The 21,922-nt window shown below is 40.4% G+C and overlaps 1 protein-coding gene across 7 annotated transcripts in view; it reads left to right on the top strand.

The window, feature by feature from the left end:
* The first annotated feature begins 11,995 nt into the window (after nt 1-11,995).
* The window catches only part of ANAPC1 (anaphase promoting complex subunit 1), a 102,953-nt gene continuing 93,026 nt past the window's right edge, over nt 11,996-21,922 (top strand). For 4 of the 7 annotated variants that reach the window (XM_029231949.1, XM_029231951.1, XM_029231952.1 and 1 more), the window contains exons 1-7: nt 12,028-12,264; nt 14,723-14,959; nt 15,953-16,114; nt 17,990-18,041; nt 18,634-18,734; nt 19,315-19,397; nt 20,503-20,576. In XM_029231949.1, coding sequence (XP_029087782.1) covers nt 14,747-14,959; nt 15,953-16,114; nt 17,990-18,041; nt 18,634-18,734; nt 19,315-19,397; nt 20,503-20,576 — 685 coding nt within the window. In that variant the 5' untranslated portion in view covers nt 12,028-12,264; nt 14,723-14,746. Of the gene's footprint in view, nt 12,265-14,722; nt 14,960-15,952; nt 16,115-17,989; nt 18,042-18,633; nt 18,735-19,314; nt 19,398-20,502; nt 20,577-21,922 lie in introns of those variants that run through there. The other 3 variants (XM_029231950.1, XM_029231953.1, XM_029231954.1) reach the window with 3 other exon arrangements.

Raw genomic sequence — 21,922 nt, 5'->3', positions numbered from 1 at the left:
CAGTAGTTGCGGCACGCGGTATCAGTAGTTCTGGCTCGCGGGCTCCAGAGCGCAGGCTCAGTAGTTGTGGTTCATGGGCTTAGTTGCTTCACGGCATGTGGGACCTTCCCAAACCAGAGCTCGAACACGTGTCCCCTGAATTGGCAGGCGGATTCTTAACCACTGCACCATCAGGGAAGTCCCTCATTGTGGTTTTGGTTTGCATTTCCCTAATGACTAATGATGTTGATTATCTTTTCATGTGTCTTGTGTCCATTTGTTTATTTTCTTTGGAGAAATGTCTATGCAAATCCTTTGCCCATTTTTTTTATTATGTAAGTTTCAGGTGTACAGAATTATAATTCAACGTCTGTATATACTACAAAGTGATCGCCAACACAAATCTAATTACAATCCATCACCATACAATTGACCCTCTTCACCCATTTGGCTCACTCCCAAACCCCTTCTTCTCTGGTAACCACTAACCTGAGCTCTGTATCTCTTTTTGTTTTATTTTGTTTGTATGTTTGTTTGTTTTTCATATTCCACATATAAGTGAAATCATAGAGTTTGTCTTTGTCTGAATAATTTCACTTAGCATAATACCTTCAGGGTCCATCCATGTTGTTGCAAATAGCAAGAGTTCATTCTGTTTTTAGGGCTGAGTAGTATTCCACTGTATATGTAGACCACATCTTCTTTATTCAGTCATCCATTGATGGACGCCTAGGTTGTCTCTGTGTCTTGGCTATTGTAAGTAATGCGGCAATGAACATAGGGATGCAGATATTTTTTTGAATTAGTGTTTTCATGTGCTTGTACCCATTTTTTAATGGGGATGTCTTTTTTTTTTTTTTGCTGTACATGGGCCTCTCACTGTTGTGGCCTCTCCCGTTGCAGAGCACAGGCTCCGGACGTGCAGGCTCAGCGGCCATGGCTCATGGGCCCAGCCGCTCCGCGGCATGTGGGATCTTCCCGGACCGGGGCACGAACCCGTGTCCCCTGCATCGGCAGGTGGACTCTCAACCACTGCGCCACCAGGGAAGCCCTGGGGTGTCTTTTTATATTGAGTTGTAGGAGTTCTTTATATATTCTGGATAATAGAGTTGTCAGATATATGACTTGCAAACATTTCCTCCTATTCTATGGATTGTCTTTGCACTTTCTTAATAGTATCCTTTGAAGCACAAAATCCTTAGGTTTTTAAAAATTCCAATTTAGCTATTGGACTTTATCATTTTTTCTTTGGTTGCTTGAGCTTTAGGTGCCATATCTAAGATATCATTGCCTAATCCAAAGTAACAAAAATTTACATCTATCTCTACTTCTAAGTGTTTCATAGTTTTAGTCTTACATTTAGGTCTTTGACCCATTTTGAGTTAATAGTATGAGGTAGAGATCAAGATTCTTTTCTTTTTTTTTGCATATGAATATTCAATTCTTCCAGCACTAAGTGTCCAGAGACTATCTTTCCTCCACTGAATTGCTTTTGCAACTTTGTAAAACAAAACAAAACAAAACAAATCAATTGGCCCAACTCCTTCAATGAGGGCTGCACATATTGCCTTCCTTCCAAAGAGTACAGTATGGAAATGGGGGAAAAGTAACTTTAGAGAAACCTTACAAACATCACCTTAGCTACATGACCAAACTAGCATCAACCCTCATGTGACTGATATGTACCCTTAATATGATGTGATGAAAATGGCACTTATCACTACAGTTTTCCTCTTCAAATCCATACCCCCAGTCTAATCATGAGGAAAACATCAGACATATTCCATTTGAGGAATATTCTACAAAATACCCGACCAACATTGCTCAAAACTGTCAAGGTTATCAAAAATAACAAGAGTACTGGAGATGTAATGTATAACCTGATAAATATAATGAACACGGCTGTATGTTATCTAATGAAATTTGTCAAGAGAATAAATCCTAAGAGTTCTCATCGCACGGATATTTTTTCCAATTTCTTTAATTTTATATCTATAGGAGATGAGGGATGTTCACCAAACTTACTGTGGTCATCATTTTATGATGTGTGTAAGTCAAGTCATTATGCTGTATGCCTTAAATTTACAGTGCTGTTTGTCAATTATATCTCAATAAAACTGGAAGAAAAAATAATAAATAATTCACCATTTCTGTCACCAAAAAAAAAATCTTGTTAAACTAATTTTACTAAATATTTTTAGTTGTTTAAATATTTTGTTGTTTGCCAACCAATGTAAATGAGGATGACAAGAGTTAAAAGTTACAATCAACTATCTGACTGTATATTGAGTTGAGACATAAGAACTTCTGGGACAGTCCCGTTTCTTTCTTTCTTTTTTTTTTTAAAATAAATTTACTTACTTATTTATTTTTGGCTGCGTTGGGTCTTCCTTGCTGCCCGTGGGCTTTCCCTAGTTGCCGTGAGCAGCGGCTACTCTTCGTTGTGGTGTGCGGGCTTCTCATTGCGGTGGCTTCTCTTGTTGCGGAGCTCGGGCTCTAGGCGCCGGGGCTTCAGCAGTTGCGGCACATGGGCTCAGTAGTTGTGGCTCACAGGCTCTAGGCTCTAGAGCGTAGGCTCAATAGTTGTGCCTCATGGGCTTAGTTGCTCCACGCCATGTGGGATATTCCTAGTCTAAAAAATTCTTGTTTAATGTGTCATTTATAGCTTGTGTTTCCTTATTTATTATCGTTTTGGATGATCTGTGCATTGGTGAAAGCGAGGTGTTAAAGTCCCCTACTATGATTGTGTTACTGTCATTTCCCCTTTTATGGCTGTTATCATTTGCCTTATGTATTGAGGTGCTCCTATGTTGGGTGCATAAATATTTACAATTATTATATCTTCTTTTTGGATTGATCCCTTGATCATTGTGTAGTGTCCTTCTTTGTCTCTTGTAATAGTCTTTATTTTAAAGTCTATTTTTTTTTCTGATATGAGAATTGCTACTCCAGCTTTCTTTTGATTTCCATTTGAATGGAATATCTTTTTCCATCCCCTCACTTTCAGTCTGTATGTGTCCCTAGGTCTGAAGTGGGTCTCTTGTAGACAGCATATATATGGGTCTTGTTTTTGTATCCATTCAGCCAGTCTATGTCTTTTGTTTGGAGCATTTAATCCATTTACCTTTAAGGTAATTATCGATATGTATGTTCCTATTACCATTTTCTTAATTGTTTTGGGTTTGTTATTGCAGGTCTTTTCCATCTCTTGTGTTTCCTGCCTAGAGAAGTTCATTTAGCATTTGTTGTGAAGCTGGTTTGGTGGTGCTGAATTTTCTTAACTTTTATTTATCTGTAAAGATTTTAATTCCTCTACTGAATCTGAATGAGATACTTGCTGGGTAGAGTAACCTTGGTTTTTTCCCTTCATCACTTTAAATATGTCCTGCCACTCCCTTCTGGCTTGCAGAGTTTCTGCTGAAAGATCAAGTGTTAACTGTATGGGCATTCCCTTGTATGTTATTTGTTGTTTTTCCCTTGCTGCTTTTAATATTTTTTCTTTGTATTTAATTTTGGATAGTTTGATTAATATGTGTCTTAGTGTGTTTGTCTTTGGATTTATCCTGTATGGGACTCTCTGTGCTTCCTGGACTTGATTAACTATTTCCTTTCCCATATTAGGGAAGTTTTCAACTATAATCTCTTCAAATATTTTCTCAGTCCCTTTCTTTTTCTCTTCTTCTGGGACCCCTATAATTCGAAGATTGGTGCATTTAATGTTGTCCCAGAGGTCTCTGAGACTGTCCTCATTTCTTTTCATTCCTTTTTCTTTATTCTGCTCTGTGGTAGTTATTTCCACTATTTTATCTTCCAGGTCACTTATCCATTCTTCTGCCTCAGTTATTCTGCTATTGATTCCTTCTAGAGAATTTTTAATTTCATTTATAGTGTTGTTCATCATTGTTTATTTGGTCTTTCGTTCTTCTAGCTCCTTGTTAAACGTTTCTTGTATTTTCCTCATTCTTTTTCCAAGATTTTGGATCACCTTTACTGTCATTATTCTGAATTCTTTTTCAGGTAGACTGCCTATTTTCTCTTCATTTGTTTGGTCTGGTGGGTTTTTACTTTGCTCCTTCATCTGCTGTGTACTTCTCTGTCTTCTCATTTTGCTTATCTTACTGTGTTTGGGGTCTCCTTTCCGCGGGCTGCATGTTTGTAGTTCTCGCTGTGTTTGGTGTCTGCCCCCAGTGGGTAAGATTGGTTCAGTGGGTTGTGTAGGCTTCCTGGTGGAGGGGACTGGTGCCTGTGTTCTGGTGGGAGGGGTTGGATCTTGTCTTTCTGGTGGGCAGGACCGCATCCAGGTGTGTGTTTTGGGGTGTCTGTGAACTTATGATTTTAGGCAGCCTCTCTGCTAATGGGTGGGGTTGTGTTCCTGTCTTGCTAGTTGTTTGTCCAGCACTGGAGCTTTCTGGTCAGTGAGTGGAGCTGGGTCTTAGCGTTGAGACGGAGGTCTCTGGGAGAGCTCTCACCAATTGATATTACATGGGGCTGGGAGGTCTCTCATGGTCCAATGTCCTGAAATCGACTCTCCCGTCTCAGAATCTCGGGTCTGACACCCAGCTGGAGCACGAAGACCCTTCTGGGAAGTCTGAGGTCTTCTGCTAGCGTTCAGTAGGTGTTCTGTTGGAATTGTTCCACATGTAGTTGTATTTTTGATGTATTTGTGGGGAGGAAGGTGATCTCCACGTCTTACTCCTCTGCCATCTTGAAGGTCCTCCCAGCAGGTGGATTCTTAACTACTGCACCACCAGGGAAGCCCTGGATTCATTTTTAAATGGACTCTCAACCCAACCTCCTCATCTTAACACTGTGCCATTTCTTTATTCACACTAGGGGTACCTGCTACCACCAATTCCTAAGACTTTTGTGGTTTTATGGTATAATTTGGCCTGGTTCTTACCTTTCCCCTATTGTTGCTTACTATTCAGTTTTTGTTTATTTTTTTGGCCTTGCCACACGGCTTTTGGGATCTTAGTTCCCCGACCAGGGACTGAACCCGGGCCTTCAGCAGTGGAAGCATGGAGTCCTAACCACTGGACCGCTGGGGAACTCCTACTATTCAGTTTTCTTAAATGACTTATGTAATTTATTACTCTGTTGCTTTACAGCTTCCGAAACATTTAAGCTATTGTCTCCTTTCCCATGCATCCCATCCTCCTGAGTTTATAACTTCGAAGAAAATCCTTTATCATTTTTTAATTAACCCTTGGGGAAGGATCACTCTGTTTAATCTGCCTTTTTTACCTAGAAGTCCCCTCTTGTTGGTTGTTTCCATTTATCCTCCTATGGTGAAAGCAGTCTAGCAGTCTGGTCTACTTATCTTTACTCTCCTTCTGTCTCCCAGAGATGTTCCCCATCATTTACACGCTCACTCTCAGTGCCTGAGAGTACTCGTTACTCCCACCTTCACCAATATCTGGCTTCGTTATTCATTCATTCACTCATTAATATATATATTGCTCATCCTCTATGCACGTGACTGAGTGGTAGGTGCTTGCCACCATCATGAGTAGGATGGAGCTTGTATTCTAGAGAGAGAGTTAAGAAACACATACTTTTTAAAAAGAAGAGTTACAGTTTGTGAAAAGTTTTCTAAAGGGAGTAAACTGGAGCGCGGGGGGGACTTGGGGTACCAGCTTCAAGACGGTGGTTGGAAAAGTACTCTCTGAGAAGGTAGCATTTGTTTATTTATTATTTTCTTTTTAAAAGTATTTACTGTGAGAGATTTTAAACATAGGCAAAAGTGATTCCACTTCCAGTAATGAACTCTCATACTTATCACAAAGTATCAACAATTGTTAATGTTTTGCCAGTCTAGTTTCATGTATTCCCTCCCCCCCATCTCTTTTGGCTTCAGTTCTTTAAAACAAATCCCAGACACATTATGTTACCCTTAAATTAATCTGCATCTCAATCTGATAGGGATTTTTTTGAACTTAATCACCAGTATCACACTTAACAAAATTAATAATTCTTTCACATCATTTGATACTCAGTACATATTCAAATTTCCCTGGTTGAGTCCAAGATGTCACTTAATAGTTGGCTTGTTCAGGTCAAGAGATCCAAAAAGAAAAGTCCTCACGTTGCATTTTGGCATGTCTCTTAAGTCCTTTATCTGGGAACAGTGAGTTTCTAATACTTTCAATAATTCTCTTTACTACCTAGGATTCTTCTATAAAAAGAACTTTCTCTCACCAGCTCATTGATTATTCTTTTTTAAAAAAAATTTTATTGGAGTATAGCTGATTTACAATGTTGTGTCAGTTTCTGCTGTACAGCAAAGTGAACCAATCATACATATACATACATTCACTCTTTTTTAGATTCTTTTCCCATATAGGTTATCATAGAATATTGGGTAGAATTCCCTGTGCTGTACAGTAGGTCCTGATTAGTAATCTATTTTATTTTAATTAATTAATTAATTAATATATATTTTTGGCCATGCCATGTGGCTTGTGGGATCTTAGTTCCCTGACCTGGGATTGAACCCGGGCCCTCGGCAGTGAAAGCACCGAGTCCTAACCACTGGACTGCTAGGGAATTCCCAGTTATCTATTTTATGTATAGTAGTGTGTATATGTCATTCCCGATCTCCCAATTTGTCCCTTTCCCCTCATTGATTATTCTTGAAATGCAGAGATCACAGAGGAAGGATTGAATAAGTGCTGGATACTTTCACTTTAATTATCAAATTTCAGAGAAACAAGTTGGTGCACTACTAACCTCCATTGTTAATCAAGAAGGTCTTGTTTGTTTGTTTAGCATCATTATGAATGCACATTTTTACATATCTAATGTGTTTTAATCCATTAAGATCATTTTTTTTTCTTTTTTTGCCACACCATACAACATGCAGGATCTTAGTTCCCCCACCAGGGTCAAACCCATGCCCCCTGCAGTGGAAGTGCAGAGTCGTAACCACTGGACTGCCAGGGAAGTCCCCATGATCATTGTTTTTTATGATACTCAAATTATTCCTTTAGGCCAGTGGCACCCCTTAGAGTTGGCTTCTTTGTCCTTTTGATGTGGTCCATAGATAATTCTTGAATAAGCATCCTGGCTTGCTAGTTCTCTTTCTGCACATACTCCTGGATTTATTTTCTCGACTCCTAAACTTCTTGGGGTATTTGCAAACCAGTCATAAACTTTGTCATCTCCAAGCCTTTTCCCGGGCCGATTTCTTTGCCTAAAATGACTTTTCCTATTTACGCCTCCCAACTGATTTAAGTATCTTTCAAGACTCAGTGCCAAATGTTGCCTACAGTCTGGTGAGACCCTAATCATAGGAGCCACTTAAGCCATGCCTGATTCTTGACTATAGGAGTTGGGAGATAAATATGCATTGCCACTAGGTTTGTGGTAATATCGTTACACAGCAAGAGATGACAAATACACAACCTTTTGAAATTAGGTCCTGTGTCTTTTTTTTTTTTAATATTTATTTATTTAAGCTGCACCAGGTCTTAGTTGTGGCACGCAGGATCTTTTTTTTTTTCATTGCAGCATGCATGCAGGATCTAGTTCCCCGACCAGGGATCGCACCCGGACCCTCTGCATTGGACCAGGGATCAAACCTGGGCCCTCTGCGTTGGGAGCATGGACTCTTACCCACTGGACCACCAGGGAAGTCCCAGCTCCTGTGTCTTTTAGTTTGCTTGTATAGAAGAAACTTTGATATTGGATAGGGGTGCTAGTTAATAATAAAGTTCCATTAAAATGAAAGTTATACTTTGCCATGTTGGGAGACAGTTCTCCATGGGTCTTTCATGTTTCCGCTTGTTGCTTGGGGTGGCACTGTCTGCCTTTGTTCCTTTGTGTAGGAAACTGCCTTGGAAGATAGAGATAGTGTCTACTTCTTGAGCAAAGGGCAGGTTTGCTCACAGCCTTAGAAGATGGAGATCGTGTCTCCCTCGGAGCCAAGGGCAGACATTCTTACTACCCATTATTAAAGATTTGGGTTTCCTAAGCTCACTGTTCTTTCCTGTGATGCAACCCAGGGTGCATGTAGATGTCATCCAGCCTTCACATCACTCTGTGGGAATTTGGACTCAGGGAACTGGCACAAAAATGCTGATGCTCTGCTGTAAGTAACAAATTATTCTTCATCTTTGACCCGGCAGTTTTCTGGCTTCTACCAGCATTTATGGAACTGTGGCAGGCAGAGAAGGTAAAAATCTCAAACCGCTCAGAGTTCTTAAAAAGCTATAGATATGATGTACAGCACATATTCACTTGTGGAAATTGGAAAGCCCCCCACACACCTTCTTTTTCAGCGGTGGGAATATAAATACTATACAAAGTCACCTCTGAACTTATTAACTAGTCAAGTGAGAATTCAAGCCTTGTAATTCTTCTCTCTCAGTGTATGGGTCCCTCTTTCTCTACCAACTTCAACTACCCACCCTTACCTGGTAAAGTCTCACAATGGCTAAGAATACCTTTATCGGGACTTCCCTAGTGGCGCAGTGATTAAGAATCCGCCTGCTAATGCAGGGGACACAGGTTCGAGCCCTGGTCCAGGAAGATCCCACATGCCCCGGAGCAACTAAGCCTGTGCACCACAACTACTGAGCCCGTGTGCCACAACTACTGAAGCCCACGTGCCTAGAGCCTGTGCTCTGCAACAAGAGAAGCCACTGCAATGAGAAGCCCGTGCACCTCAACGAAGAGTAGCCCCCACTCGCCGCAATTAGAGAAAGCCCGCACGCAGCATCGAAGACCCATCGCAGCCATAAATAAATAAATTAATTAATTTATAAAATAATAAAAATAAAGAAGGATACCTTTATCATGGAGGGATTTTAGAAAGTATTTCCTTAGTTGTTGCTGGTTACATTATCATACAGGGAATGACTGCTTGGTGCCATTTACAGCTAATGCCCCCATTCAGTATCATATAACAACATATTCACTGTGCTATGAAAAAGTCCATTACAGTCACTATTTCAAGTCTTGCTGCCTACTAATTTAGCATTTATAGCCAAGAGATCCAGAGGCTTAAAGTAGTAAAATATTGCTGGATAAAATCAGAATTGGGAAGCAAGAACTTAATACAAAAGGTACTAAGCAAATTAACCTCAGAGTTGCCTCTGGAAAACAGAGAGTTGAATCCAGTTGAGTTTCCACATGGCACCTACTCTCAATTTAATATCTAATTACAGCTCTCTAAAATTGTTGTGTTTTTGTAGGGCAAAGTAGGTTACTGAGATTTGAAAAAGTAGCATTTAAATTGTGGACTCAAAATATCGTAAACCGTGGCTTCCCTGGTGGCGCAGCGGTTGAGAGTCCGCCGGCCGATGCAGGGGGCACGGGTTTGTGCCCCGGTCCGGGAAGATCCCACATGCCACAGAGGGGCTGGGCCCGTGAGCCATGGCTGCTGAGCCTGTGCGTCCGGAGCCTGTGCTCCGCAACGGGAGAGGCCACAACAGTGAGAGGCCCGCGTACCGCAAAAAAAAAAAAAAAAAAAAAAAAAAAAAAAAATATATATATATATATATATAGTAAACCGTCTCTTTGAGAAGGGAAAATTTAAAACTGGGAAAGTAAATTCCCCTTTAAGATGGGACAAGCTTTGATTAAACGAATAAAACCTCTAATTTCCTAGATGTTTAGACTTCCTGTTTGTTCAATGCAGTGCTGTAAATTGCCCCGATGTTGAAACTGTTTTTACAAATACCGGTGAGACATATTTGGGCCAGCCAGGCTAGCCAGACGTTTGAATAGAGAAGACATTGTGTTTTATATGCTGCGGGGTTCATTACCCAAGGTCCCAGAAGGTAAGGTTTTGCTCAAATGCATGTGAAAACTGCCTCTTATGACTGCAAATTAGGGTGACCAGTGGTCCCAGCTTGCTTGGGATATCTGGTTTTAAAATGGAATGTCTGTGTTTCAGGGAACCCCAGTCCTGGGAAAACATCATAGGCGGAGGCCACGGAGAGGCATCTTGAGAGAATTTATTGGCAGGCAAGGGAACATCCAGGAGGAAGCCCTGTGCGAACCCTTTCAGTAACTCTATTCACAGACTGGACAATAAGTCGCATAGGACACACTTTGTGGACTGTGTTCTCTAAAACGTAGAGCTGGAGGCAGATTTGATGAGTGCTGATGCTTTAGCCCACGATAGAGAGAATGAAGGGAAGGGAAGGATGAGAAGCACTGCATTGGCCACTGCCAAAAACTCAGCTGACTGCTTGGCAGGTGTGCCCACTCAGCCACAGAGGATGTCTGGCAGGCTGTGCACAGAAACCATGCTGTAGAACAGTCCACCAGAGGGAAAAGAAAAGGGAATTTATGTCTCTGGCTCCTTCGTGCCTTGCTCCTCTTGAACAAAATTTGCCTTGATCTAAATTTGCTCCCTACACTTCAGGGTTTATATCAGCTTGCACACCCCATGGGGAGGCATTCCCTCCAAGCCAGTGCCCCAGGGAGTGTGACAATGGCCTGATGGCACAGCAAAGCCAGGGCAGAGGGCCTCGTCCTCTGTGGCAAGTGGCTGGTAGTGGGGCTGACAGGGCTGGTGGAACCAGCCTATGGTGTCCCTTTCTCTAGGAGGGTCCACGTATGGTCAGGCCATGGTGGTGGCTGAGGTGGGGCAAGAGGTGGAGGGTGGCACTCAGAGACTCTGAGAGGCAACTGGGATATGTCCTAATGTTGTTTCTCCCAGAAAGACCAGGTCAGGAAGAGGGCTGGTAGGAAGAGGACTTAGAGGGGGAGTGGTGCTGAGGGGGGACCCTGTAGGGGGAAATAGTAAAAGATAAAGGCAGAGCACTGTTAATGTGATTGTTAATTTGACCTCATGTGTACCCTCAGGGCAGGGATGTCTGGGGATATTTTGGTCTCAGAGTCTAAGATAGACTAAGTTCTATGTTGATCCCTTTGGGCTGCTATACCATAAACTTACGAACAACAAACATTTATTCTTTACAGTTCTAGAGGCTGGAAAGTCCAAGATCATGGTGCTAGCGGATTCAGTGTTTGCTGAGGTTGTGCTTCCTGGTTCATTGACAGCCGTCTTTTTGCTGTGTCCTCATTTGGTGGAAGGGGCCAGGGAGCTCTGTGGGGTCTCTTTCATAAGGGCACTTATCCCTTTCATGAGGGCTCCACCCTCATGACCTAAGCACTTCCTAAGGGTCCCACCTCCTAGTATCATCACATAGGCCATTAGGTTTCAACATAGGAATCTGGGGAGGAGACACAAATATTCAGTCCTCAGCAGGCTCCTTCCTGTTGGAGTAAAGCCTTCTGAAAAGAGGCCATTTGAGCTAAACCCTGAAGGTTGACATTTCAAATAAAGAGATGAGAATGAACCAAGATACCACGAAGTGCAAGATGTGTTTGGAGACCCTAAGGAGATAATTTTAGTGAAGACATAAAGTTTCAGACAACTTTATATTTCTGGATAAGGAATTTGAACTTTCTTTCTCAGGCAATAGGACGCCTATCAATCCTTTTAACATAGTGACACCACGCAATAGGAGATTAGAGCTCAACAGAGTTATACAGTTTCCACAAGTGTGATATTGTACGGTTGAATCCACAGACAAGGAGGGAGGGGTAAAGCTGGGGTTCTTAACCTGGATCTATGAATTGCTAGGGGAAGTCTCTGTGAAGCTCAGATTATTACATGCAACGTTTTTATGAGGACCTCTATACCTTTCATCAACTTTTCAAAAGGTCCGGACCCCCAAAAGGTTAAAGTGCACTGGTGAAGAGAGAAAATCAGTAGAGTCCCCACCGTCCCCCAAGCCTGGAGGCATATACCTCCAATTTGGGGGTCAGGAGGCGAGAGCGAAGTTGGCCAGAAAACCTTCTAATTCATAGTTATGAGGCAGTTCAGGCTCGTACTGACATGACCTGGAGAAGATCTGGACGCCAGGAAGATCCTATCCCAGTACAGGCTGAAGATACAAATAAATACCCAGCAAATTCCTCCTCGCGCTTCCTTCGTGCAACTACGGAGGCGCTAGGACCGCGGGAACGCCGCTCGCTCCCGGCGAAGCCCCGCCTCGGCGCGAAGCAGGACGGGAAATTCAACATGGACGCGTCCATTTGAACATCTCGCCTGAGTGGCTTTCCCGAACGCCTGCCTGTCATTAGCAGTCGTGTTCGCAGCTGCTGCCCAGTCTTCCTCCGGAATAGGGGAGGGAGAGGGAATGAGAAGCTGCAGCGGCCGAGGAGTCACCGTGACCGTCCCCGCCGCCACCCTCGGGCCCCCTCGGCCCCCGCGCCTCCGGGGAGCAGCCGGGGCTCGCCGCGCCTGACGCGTCCCGAGTCACACAGGTAAGGGCCCAGGCCCGCAGCGCCTGGTGGTTCATCGCCTGTCGGGTAGCCCTCTCACCCGCCCCGAGGCCTACCCGCGCGCGGTGACCCGGAGGGCTGGGAGCCCGGGGCGGGCCCTGAGCGGGCGCCAGAGCCAAGGGGACCCCAGCTTGCGGGCTGGGCTTTACGGGGTGCACCTTCTTGCTCCACTCTGCGCTGGCTTCCTTCCTGAGTTAAACGCGGTGTCCCGTGTGGGCCTTAGCTTCTAGTTCAGCCCCTTGCCGCTCTGATACGATGTTCTGAGACCCAAGCTCCTAGACTGTTTCACCTGACCCTAAAGAGGCCGGGGAAGCTCTGCCTTTTTGCGGAGTCTCAACTCAAGGTGTTTTCTGTGTGCATTTGGGTTTACTCCTGAAGCAACTGTGTGGTTACCTCTGGCGGGGTAGTTTTTGTTCCTGGTAAGCAATGCTGATATCTTGTTCTATAGCATATCAATTTAATACAGTACTTTCATCTGTAGCTCTTTATGTTGTCCCCTAATAAGTAAAAACATAAAAATTTGGGGTATTGCAAAAGTATTAAATGTGTCGCCTTAATTAGTACAAAAAGATATTGTACTATGAAAATAACCATAATGAATACTTTTGTAATTTAATCTCAAAGTTTTTTTTTTTTGCGGGCCTCTCACTGTTGTGGCCTCTCCCGTTGCGGAGCACAGGCTCCGGACGCGCAGGCTCAGCGGCCATGGCTCACGGGCCCAGCCGCCCCGCAGCACGTGGGATCTTCCCGGACCAGGGCACGAACCCACATCCCCTGAATCGGCGGGCGGACTCTCAACCACTGCGCCACCAGGGAAGCCCCTCTCAAAGTTTTAATAGGATAACGTCTCAATAATTGCACAACTGAAGTCGGATGACCTCGCAAGTTTTTTAATGTTGGTTATCCTGTTGACTAGAATATAGGAAGACCAGCTGAATTTTATTTTTTTCTTGTAAGTTTTATAAGGTACTGTTTTAGTTATATCCCAAGTTCAGGTCTTCTCAATTCTGAATTTTAGCGGGAGGAAAATAAAAGTGTTTTGATTGTGGCGTATGGTTATGTCAGGAATAGCATTTAATTCATAGCAAAATAACTTTGACCCTAGAGGAGCTGCATAGGAACTACAGGGGCTTTGAGATATTGCAGGGAAAAAACCCTACTGATGCCAAAAAGACCTCAGATGAGAAATATAAGTCAAATTTAGTTAAACTTTTTTTTTTTTTTTTTTTTTGCGGCATGTGGGCCTCTCACTGTTGTGGCCTCTCCCGTTGCGGAGCACAGGCTCCGGACGTGCAGGCTCAACGGCCATGGCTCACGGGCCCAGCCGCTCCGCGGCATGTGTGGGATCTTCCTGGACCGGGGCACGAACCCGTGTCCCCTGCATCGGCAGGCGGACTCTCAACCACTGCGCCACCAGGGAAGCCCTAGTTAAACTTTTAATTGTGAGTGCCATTTCAAACCCTTTAAAGTTGTCTGTGGTGCTGTGGACAAACGTTGGTTTTGATCTGTTTGAGGATTGTAGCTTAAATGTGATGCCACAAAATCCATTTTTAATGTAGGTGTTTTCTTAGAGAGAGAACTGGCATCCACCTTATATACCACATTATACAGTGAATTTTACTAGCTGTCAACTACTGTATGTAGAAATGTTTTGGAAGTAAAGGGGCATGGTTCCATCCACAGCTCAGCCACATCTTTATAGTGATAAGCTGTACTGTACTAGGTTGTGTTAATTAAAGCTAGGACTCATAAATTTGCTGCAAGTGTGGCTGTCCCATGGCCAGAGTTCTTCATGCCTTGGTTTCCTGTGTTTGGACCCCAAATTGGAATTGATTGTAGTCATATGTTTAGGTGGACTGGGGTGTCAAAACTACTGGTGACATTTGACAGTTTATTAGGTCTTTTGTGGATTGGTCAGCTGAAACAAGTAGTTCAACTTGTGATGAATTAGAAGTAATATGTGTTTTTTTGTGTTTTTTTTGTTTGTTTCATTCCAATATGCCAGTGGTCCTTGAGGTGTGCTTTTCAAATGAGTTTCCAACAGCTGAACAGAAATGACCTTAAATGTTGAGAAGCCGGGCAGTCATGGGACTGTAAAGTACAACTTGTCTAAATACTTCATATGTGAAGTGTGGAAAAACTAGCATATAGTAGTAGGAGACATAGGACAGGTGTTGTGGGATGTAAGTGCTTGTCTCAACCCAGCAGTTTCCTTCGGTGGTAACCGTCTATTGGTCAGTCTCCAGCTAAAATGTGGCAATAACTGTAATCACCTGAGAGTCAGATCTGGAATGACCTTTGATGTTATAATTACTGTACACCTACAGTGTAATAGGATTGACACTCATCTAAGGATTAATGACTCTTCTGTAAACTTTTATGATATTTTATTCTGGTTTTAACTCTAGAAGCTGACCAGAGTGTGTTTGAATTCATACAGAAATAATGTTGATATTTGGAACCCATGTCGAACTTCTATGAAGAAAGGGCAACAATGATTGCAGCCGGGGATTTGCAGGAATTTGTTCCTTTTGGTCGAGACCACTGCAAGCACCACCCTAATGCTTTGAACCTTCAGCTTCGCCAACTGCAGCCAGCGTCGGAGTTATGGTCTTCTGATGGTGCCGCTGGCTTGGTGGGATCCCTTCAGGAGGTTACGATCCACGAGAAACAGAAGGTTCCGTTAAGTTTCCCGTTGTGTTTTTGAAATATAGAATGTTGTGATCTACTTGTAATTTAAGGCTACCTGCAACTGAGAAATGAGTATAATGCTACTTCTAGGGTAGTGGTTAAGATTTGGTAATTTCAGTCAAGACTAAAATAATGACTTCATTGTATTATGGTGTCATAACCGTTTATTTAGGCATATAACTCATGGTTTTATAATAAGTACTATGATTATGGTCCTTTCTAAACCTCTTTCTCTTCCCTTAGTATGTGGGGACCAGATTTCATGTTGTTTGATTATTAGATGGTAGAGTTAGAAATGGTCCCTGCTGCAAAAAGACTTACATGTTTCTTGAGGACAAAGAAAATGCCACATAAGTAGATAGAGTACTAGTTCTTAAATAGGAGAATGAGATGTTAGCGTGTGTCAGGAAGTCAGTCTTTCCCACCTTATTCCACTTTCATTCCTTTTGGGATACCAAAATCTCAGGTAGTCTATGTAGTTAGAAATCTGAACCTTTCTCTCTCCCATTTATTTTGATGAGTGGGACAAGGGAAGGAAGGTGAATGTATATTTAGTTGTGAAGCAGGGAAATCTACCCTGTGAATAAACTCCCCCAGTGATTCCCATGTGCACCTTCCTGCCCCCTCTCCATCACTTCCCCATGCACCTAATATACCATTTTAGTTTCCCTATCATGTTGGTTTCATTTTTTGATCTATAGATATGGTACAATTTTTGTTTGTTTATATTTGGGGCAAATAATATAGTACTATAATATAAAACATCCTGTAAGGTATATAATACGCATATGCACACACCCCACTTTTTAAATCAGTAGCACTAAGCTTCTAAGAATTGGGCTTAGATTGAGTGTTACTCCCCAGGCAAAGAGAGAGTAGGAAACTTGTCTCTGAATGATTATTTGATTTAATTAATAAATCCTGCTCCATACTTTGGAAAAAAGTGCTTGAACATGTCCTACATGTGTTAATTTTTAAGGAGAGCTGGCAGTTAAGGAAAGGCGTAAGTGAAATTGGAGAAGAAGTAGATTACGATGAGGAACTCTATGTGGCTGGAAATATGGTCATCTGGAGCAAAGGAAGTAAAAGCCAGGCATTGGCTGTTTATAAAGCGTTTACAGTTGACAGTCCTGTTCAACAGGTGAGTTGATTTGAATTTTAGCGTTTGATTGACTACTTAACACTTAAAAAAGTTTTTGTCCTAAAATTTAACAGAAATAATAAAAACAGTGTAATGGTCCCGGCAGCTGGGTGTCCATTTAAAAAACTTCATTTGTTTTCTGTATCATCACTTTTTTTACACCATCTTTTGTCAATTTAATGATAGTCTTTAAACACTGTTCTTGAGTAATTCAATTTGTTATTCTCAGTAAAAATTTCTAAGACATTGAGGGTACAAAGAATACTGTAACACATGATGATTATAATTGATGGCAGAGTATTCAATAAATAAAAATCTGGTTCCTAGTGATAATCAGAAAGAGAAAGAAAAAACCTAACTTGTTATCATTGCAGTTGGCTATTACACCTAACTCTATTATGAAAATCGGTAATTAAAGGGAAGGAATTAAGCATTTGCCCTGCCTTTCTAGGAAGACGTGCAGTTCATCTCGAGTTAATGAAGGAACACCCTTATTTATGGACGAATGCCAGCTAATAAATATAGAAAGAAGGGTAGAGTTAAAAAATCACCACTTTGTAACCTCCAATGTAATAATGGATTCAGAAAAGGATTGTTAATGGATATTAACACTCTTGGGTGAAAGGATATTACCATGGCACCAAGGTATTACCCTGTGAATTACTTGCTAAAATGGACTGGACATCAGGTGCTAGAAGAAAATTACATTATTTTTCCTCAGGTGGGATGACGGTTTTGTGGTTATATAGGAGTATATCTTTAGTTTTAGGAAATGCACGATGAAGTGATTAGGGGTAAAGTGTCATGATGTGTGCAATTTTCAAATAGCCCCTGCCCCCTGCAATTCCACATGTACTCAAATGCCCTTAGACAGGTACGGCAAAATTCAGGTGAGACAGATGTTCACTGTACTGTTTCATCTTTTCTTACTGAAAGTTTTTAGAATATTAAGTTGAGGGAGAAGTGAAAACATTTTTGTTGGTTGCATTAATTGTTAGGCTACTGACAGGAGGTTTTTAGAAGCTTTTTACTCATGTGAAGTTCCCCATTTGTAGACACTGAAATCGTACCTCGACGCTGCTTTTTTTTTTTTTTTCCCCATGAACTATTTCCTGATGAGTGTTGTACTCTTCTAACAATTTATTAGGAAGGGTCAACTGAATTATTCCCAAATTTGAGAACATGTGTGAAAGCATTTCCATCCAGGAGTGTCGAAGCCAGTACTCTTTTTGCTGATAATTTCCCCCTCATGTAACATTGTGAATGTATTTAATACCACTGAAAAATGGTTAAGATGGTAAATTTTATGTTATGTATATTTTACCACAATTAAAAAGACATAAAAATGCCATTAAAAAATTTCAATGAGTGATTGTCAGGCATACCAGTTGAAGTTTAACGGCTTTTCCTAGTTTGTATATATATTTTTAAGATGGGCCCTTAAGAAAGGGAAATGTTTTTCTAAACATTCTTTCTGGCGAGTCAAAGAATGATAAGATTAGGTAAGTCTGGAGATTATAAAATAGCTTGGCAATTTTCAACTCTTCTGATAATCTTTAGCTTTGTATAGGATATAGGGTTTACTACAGGATGAACCACTATTTGAATTCACTTTTGCTGCAAAGCTTCTATCTAGTAGGTTTCTTGATTTTGTTTTCCCTTTTCTTTTTATTTGCAAGCATAGTTTATCTTTCCTGAAGATAGTTATCATTAATTAGTCTAATTTTATCTTATTTTTCTTTGTTCCCATGGTATATGTGTTGAGCTGGTGAGGAGGGACCGTTATGTAGGTGACACTACTATTTAGATACCATTAGTTAATAGGTTATTATTTAGATGTAATTTTCCTAGGTAAGCATTTTGTTTTGATTTTAGGCATTGTGGTGTGACTTCATTATATCACAGGATAAGTCTGAAAAGGACTACAGTAAGTTCCTTTTTGAAATTTTATTTGATCTTATGATGATTCCAAATGTTTATCTCATTTTTTTTCATTCAAAATAAGTAAGCCACTAATAATGGTGGATTAGCGCAAGCATTTTTATATTGTGCATTAAAGAATTTGTGCTGTTGGGAATTGCAATTTATTTATTTTTAAAACATTTATTTATTTATTTATTTATTTATTTATTTATTTATTTATGGCTGTGCTGGGTCTCCATTGTTGCACGCGGGCTTTCTCTAGTTGCGGTGAGCAGGGGCTGTTCTTCGTTGCAGTGTGCGGGCTTCTCATTGCGGTGGCTTCTGTTGTTGCAGAGCACAGGCTCTAGACGCTTGGGCTTCAGTAGTTGTGGCTCTCAAGCTCTAGAGCGTAGGCTAAGTAGTTGTGCTGCACAGGCTTAGTTGCTCCACGGCATGTGAGATCTTCCTGGACTAGGGCTCGAACCCATGTCCCCCACATTGGCAGGCAGATTCTTAACCACTGTGCCACCAGGGAAGTCCCGGGAATTGCAATTTATGATTATTGGGATTTTTTTTTTCGGAAACAATGCATATATCTTATTGTACTCTCTTTTCAGGTGGTGATAAAGTAGAAAAATGCATATGTATATTGCAAAGCTCATGTATTAACATGCATAGCATAGAAGGAAAGGATTACATAGCTTCTTTACCTTTTCAGGTAAACGTGAGTGTTTCAATGTTTTTGTGTTTTATTGGAGAATATGCTTGAATTAATTGGTTTCAGAAGTATTGCTACTCTCATGTCTTGTAATCAAAAATGTTATTTTTACTGAAATAAACTTGTAGTGGCTTACCATTTCCATCCTTTGTCTTAAAAATAAATTATTTAGTGAAGTGAATTACGAAGTCTTTTCTGAGAGGTTTTTTTTCAGTTTAAGTGACATAGAAGAAATCATTTTGGTTTTATTCAAGCACTTGAGCAATATTAGTCTTTCTCCTGTTTCTCATTATCTTTTTCATGCCCTAATGCTATTGTTACACTTTAATCACATTGTCATTTTGGTACTGATATTAGCTACTGGCAGGAATTTCAGGTCGAACTTCTCTTCCTTAGATTTGATTTTGTCTTAGATTTACTTGTTAGAATTACTTAAAAAAATTATAGTTAATGATTGTTACTCTGCAAAACTCTTATTAAATTGGAAGGAAATCTAATGTTCTGTAATGTTTCGTAAAAACATGTTATAAAGAATAGTTTCTTTTACTTCTGTTTTTTTCCTCACCCTTTTACCCAATAGGTTGCAAATGTTTGGCCCACGAAGTATGGCTTGTTGTTTGAACGAAGCAGCTCTTCACATGAGGTTCCTCCAGGCCCACCCAGGTATGCAGGTCAGAATATGATTCCTTGGGCTTTTTTTGGTTGGTTCTAAGGTAAAATTGTTTACCCAAAAGTTTGGGATGATGATAATTTCCATGCTGTCAGCACAGATAGATGCCTTTTTCTCTCATCTCAGCATTGTACCCTTATGAGTTCTACTTCTCACTTGGCTCTTAATTATCTACAGCTTTTTTCCCCAAGTAGTAAAACTGAGCAAACACTTGGCTTAAAGATAACAAAACTCAATTCTTAGCTCTGCCATTTTTTCCATCATGTTACTTTGGGCAAATCATTAGCTTTGGCTTTAGTTTCCTTATCTGTTACAGGAAGAATACTGTCATTTATTTCTTAGGATTTATGCAGTAATTTAACAAGCTAATGTATATAATCTCTTGACATAGCGCTTCTTATGTCTTAGGTGCGTAATAAATTATAGTGTGTTTACTTTGTCTCCCTGATCAGCTGTGAGCTCGTTGACGGGCAGGAACATACAGTACCTGTCACAGTGTGGTGCAAGTAGTAGACACTGAGTTTTAAGAAAATTGCTTATAGATTTTAATCTCTCTCTGTGTTCAGATAGAAGGTCTGTTTTTTCCTTTTTTCAGTCACTCCTTAAGAAAATGCAGCCATTTCATTTACTTGAAGTGTTTCTTCTTTTTTTTTTTAAATACTCTCTTTTGTCAATAGGTCTAGAAGACTAAATTTCTTTACTAGTTGTTAGAGACACTGCCACTAAGAGAGGTTTAAAAAAAAAATGACTGCCGTATGCCCATTACTCTGTTTGTTCTGAAAGGTGTTGACTGCTGCTCACAGATACTACCTGGGCTACCCTGAGTTCCGTGTGTGTGTGTGTGTGTGTGTGTGTGTGTGTGCGTGCGCGCGCACGCACGCAAATTTACCCTGCATAAGAGGAAAGATTTCTAGGAATAAAATAGAAGATACTGTGAAAAACAGTAGGTCAGAAGTTTTTAGAGGGTTGCTTTTTGAGATGGTAGGTTTCTAGTTGTTAGTGTAACCTGCAGAAGACATTTCTTTGCAAGGGAAGTACAAAATTTGTGCACAAATGGAGTCATCTTATGTTGGTGATTATTTATTTGTTCTTTACTAGAGAACCTTTACCCACTATGTTCAGCATGCTGCATCCACTAGATGAAATCACACCTCTTGTTTGTAAATCTGGAAGTAAGTGTATTTTTATAAATTCTTTTATGTAGGCTCTCTTTTGAGTTTGGGGCTGGGGAGGAAATAAAGGAGCTTATGAAAATTAGATTTCTTTTATAAAAATAATACAATTTAAGCATTTAAAAATAACTCTTATTATGAAAATAATTCATATTAATTAATTCATCGAATACCCTGGTATTAATTGTTTTAACAGCTATTCTTTTAGTAAAAATAGAGCCTATACATCAACCAGAAATACTAATATATTTTCTAACTTACCTGTAGATGACTCTGGACTTTGTTCCTTAGTAATTAGTAAGTAAATGAACAATACTTAGATAAACTAAAATAGTTTCCTTTTTTTGGAACAAAGAAATGTAGGGCCTTAGACCTTTACTTTGGAAATTTTTAATATTTCATTTTCCCTGCTCATAATAACATAATTTGCTGGGACTCAGACTTTTAATAGTTCCTAGAGGTATTTCTAGATGCTTGTTTTAAAATTTTAAATGTGACCAAACATAGGCTATTATGAATAATGAGGACTTGAAGGCTAAAAAAAAATATTTATATTCTTTGACCAATTTTACTTTAAGGACTTTATCCCAAGTATATATTCTGAAATACCACTGAGGTTTTTATCTTCTATATCAGGGCTTGGCAAACTACAGCCTGGGGGGCTAAATCCAGTTTATTTTTCTAAGGCTTAAGAGCCAAGAGTGGTTTTTACCCTTTTAAAAGGTTGTAGAAAACAAAAAAAATTATGCTACAGAGTCAGTATGTCTGCAAAGCCTAAACTATTTACTCTTTGGCCTTTTACAGAAAAAGTTTATTGACAATTCTATATTATACTGCTAACAACTACGAACAACCTAAAAAAACATGTCAGAGTGTGTGATTGAATGGTATGCAGCCATTATTGATCATGTTTTTGAATAATATTTAATGACCTCAGGAATTGCTTATTCATAATGTTAAGTAAGGTACAAAACTAACTGCAATCTCATCCTAATTTTGTAAGAACATAAAAAATATGTCTGTATAGGAAAAAAAAAAACTCAGAGGAGTGCTCCCAAAATATATCAGTAGAGGTTATTTTGAGTGGAATTATGAATGATTTTTATTTCTTTCTTTATAAAGTACTCCTTTTATAAAATAATTCTTTTTAAATTTTTCGGTATTTTAACTGAGAGGGCAACATTTAGGAGACAGTCAAATAAGGATGTAGAAATCAGTTTATGGTATTGTAGATGTAAAAGCTGGACTCGCTAGGAGAAACTTATTTTGCGTGTGTATCCAGTAGTGCGCTGTTCAGCACTGTTTGAATAGCTATGGTGGAGAACAGGTTTCTTAGAGAAGAAAAG

Source organism: Monodon monoceros, unplaced genomic scaffold (genome assembly GCF_005190385.1).
Source record: "Monodon monoceros isolate NGI ecotype Baffin Bay Population unplaced genomic scaffold, NGI_Narwhal_1 Super_Scaffold_19, whole genome shotgun sequence".
Taxonomy (NCBI): domain Eukaryota; kingdom Metazoa; phylum Chordata; class Mammalia; order Artiodactyla; family Monodontidae; genus Monodon; species Monodon monoceros.
The sequence above is the reverse complement of the archived record's forward strand: the minus strand, read 5'-3'. Positions and strand labels throughout refer to the sequence as shown.